General features: G+C 37.0%; 1 protein-coding gene across 1 annotated transcript; it reads right to left on the bottom strand.

The window, feature by feature from the left end:
* Window positions 1-1,344: 1,344 nt before the first annotated feature.
* LOC143580759 (uncharacterized) lies at window positions 1,345-1,875 on the bottom strand. The gene has a single exon (XM_077063702.1). It carries the CDS (start codon window positions 1,873-1,875, stop codon window positions 1,345-1,347), a length of 531 nt encoding a protein of 176 aa, XP_076919817.1.
* Between the last annotated feature and the right edge of the window lie 474 nt (window positions 1,876-2,349).

Genomic DNA, 2,349 nt, shown 5'->3' with positions numbered 1-2,349 from the left:
TTTTTTAAGCAAGTTAAAATCTATTATCAACGAATTAATAACAAATTCTTTTTCTTCACGCGTTGAATTTCATAAGGAGAAAATTTTACCTGACCGACCATGTTAGCTTGAAGAATATAACATCATCCTCAGCAGGAATTCCTTCTTGATCAGCCATTTTAGAATTGTCACTAGATTCACTCTTTGATGCAACATCAGTCTCATTAGTTTCCTCCTCTAGCTCATCATCACTTCCAAAATCTATCTTCCCATGTGGCACTTCTTCATCATTGAACCAACCTACAAAACTTTCAAAGGCATCAGGTGGCAAAAATGATTTAAAAAATTCATTGGGAATTGATTCAAAACTTTTTGGAGAATCCTCAGTAGAAATTTCTTCTTCAGCATCATTCAATCCTTCATTTACATCTCTAATTTCTTCATCAATCTTGTCCTCTTGTTCTTGAGAACATTCACCAACTATCTCTGCCACATTAGCTTTGTGAACCACTGAATTCCAGTTGAACCCGTCATCAAGTTGAGCATGAGAAGCCTTCGAAGATGAGGCTTCTTGTTTCTTTTCAGCTTGTGTTGGTGAGCTTTGATGATAAATTTCTTGTCGATTGTAGTCTCGGCCAAACGGATTAGGAGTTGAATCCCCAACTTCAGGATTGGTACACTCCCTCTTGAAATGTCCTTTTTCTTTGCATCTACAGCATCTGACCGTCGACTTGTCAAACCCGAGCTTAGCAGTAGTTCAATCCAGAAAATTTTTTCCAGTGATTTCCCTAAACCTCTGAGCCCTCCTAACCACACTTGCCATGCACTAACGGATGTCCAGCATCTCCATCTCTTTTGGGTCAATCTGGTCATAATCTTCTTTTGTCATATTATAGTTGTCAGTACGACAAGTGATTAAACATTCATATGACTCCAAAACAGAACCCAAAAATGCCATGTGCTCTTGAACATCCTCCACAAATAATCTATTATCTTTCTTGAGATTCACAACAATATTGCATTGAAAAACATCAGATGTTGGACTAGTGGGTTTTGGTGATTGATCAGGAGCAGATGATGTTGTTGAACTGGTTCCAACATAAGAGCTTGTAAAGTGAGGTATGTTAGCTGGTTGACTTGATTGAGAATTTCCTCCAAAACCACTATTGGTAACATAAGCAGTTTGGATCTTCTGACTTGGGGGAATCACAGATTGTGAAGAGTTGAAATACAAACCAATGTCTTGAACATCAGATGAATTCTTCATTTTCTATTTCTTTCTCAACTCAAGTTCGTGTGCCTCTAGCTTCTCAATTAATCGAGCCAAAGTGAGTCTTGCATAAGCGACTGCATTTGATTGTTGAATCAATATAAAGTATTCTGATCATTAGGCAAAGCATCAGCCAGCTTATCAATATATTCAAAATATTCTTTGTTAATCCCTAATCTCTTCATCTCGTTCACAAGATGACAATATCTTTCAATCATTTGAGGCATCGTTTCACCTTTGAACATGGTGAATATATCAAACTCCTTTTTGATCAAATTCATCTTTGACTTTCTCATGTCAGCATTACCACGATCTTTGTTCATAAGAGCCTCCCATATTGAATAACAAGATCCATTATGTTGCAGGAGTTGAAAGATCTCAGATTTGATAGATTGCTTAAATAAGTTCATCATCTTTTTCTCACGCATGAAAGTAGCCTTGTCATCATCGGGTATTTGTGATAAATTATGACATGTGCCATTTTCATTCTTCTGTATGATGTACTCAAATTCAACGGCCTCCCACGCATCATAGTTCACGGCTTGCATATACGTTTCAAACTTATTGGCCCAGTTAGGATAATCTTCCATCCAAAGCAGCTTCGGTGGCTTGTTTGACGTCCCCATTTCATTTTCCAAGTTTATGCTCTAAATAATCAGTGAAGTATGTGTAACAAACGCGTTTAAATCGTCCATTTTTTAAAAGAACGATATCAAACGTATAACTTCACTCGTATAACCCTGAACCAGCGTATAACACTAGAACCAATGTATAACCCTCAAGAACGTATAACCATGCTACCCGTATAACCTTGATTCAAAGGATAACCTTCAAAACTTGTAACACCAACGTATAAGTTGAAACCAACGTGTAAACACAAACAGATAACCTCTTATACGTCGTAACAACATATGCGCTGTAACGCCTTATGCATTCAAACTTATACGTATGTGTAACTGCCTAACAGAAAACATATACGCCAGACGAAACTGTTGACCATGTTTGAATCTGAAACTTGAATTTGAACCAGAGATAATCTAATTCACTCTTGTAGAAACATCAAGTATAATCACGATCACAATGACCAATCGAATTGCAAT

Source organism: Bidens hawaiensis, unplaced genomic scaffold, assembly GCF_021521415.1.
Source record: "Bidens hawaiensis isolate Kalapana, Puna unplaced genomic scaffold, B.hawaiensis_p1.1 tig00030588_1, whole genome shotgun sequence".
NCBI lineage: Eukaryota > Viridiplantae > Streptophyta > Magnoliopsida > Asterales > Asteraceae > Bidens > Bidens hawaiensis.
Note: the sequence above shows the minus strand (reverse complement) of the source record. Positions and strands in the feature narration are given on the sequence as shown.

Bases quoted from the DNA above. Each gene is read 5' to 3' on its own strand.
- LOC143580759 (XM_077063702.1), bottom strand. From the start codon at position 1,875: ATGGGGACGTCAAACAAGCCACCGAAGCTGCTTTGGATGGAAGATTAT.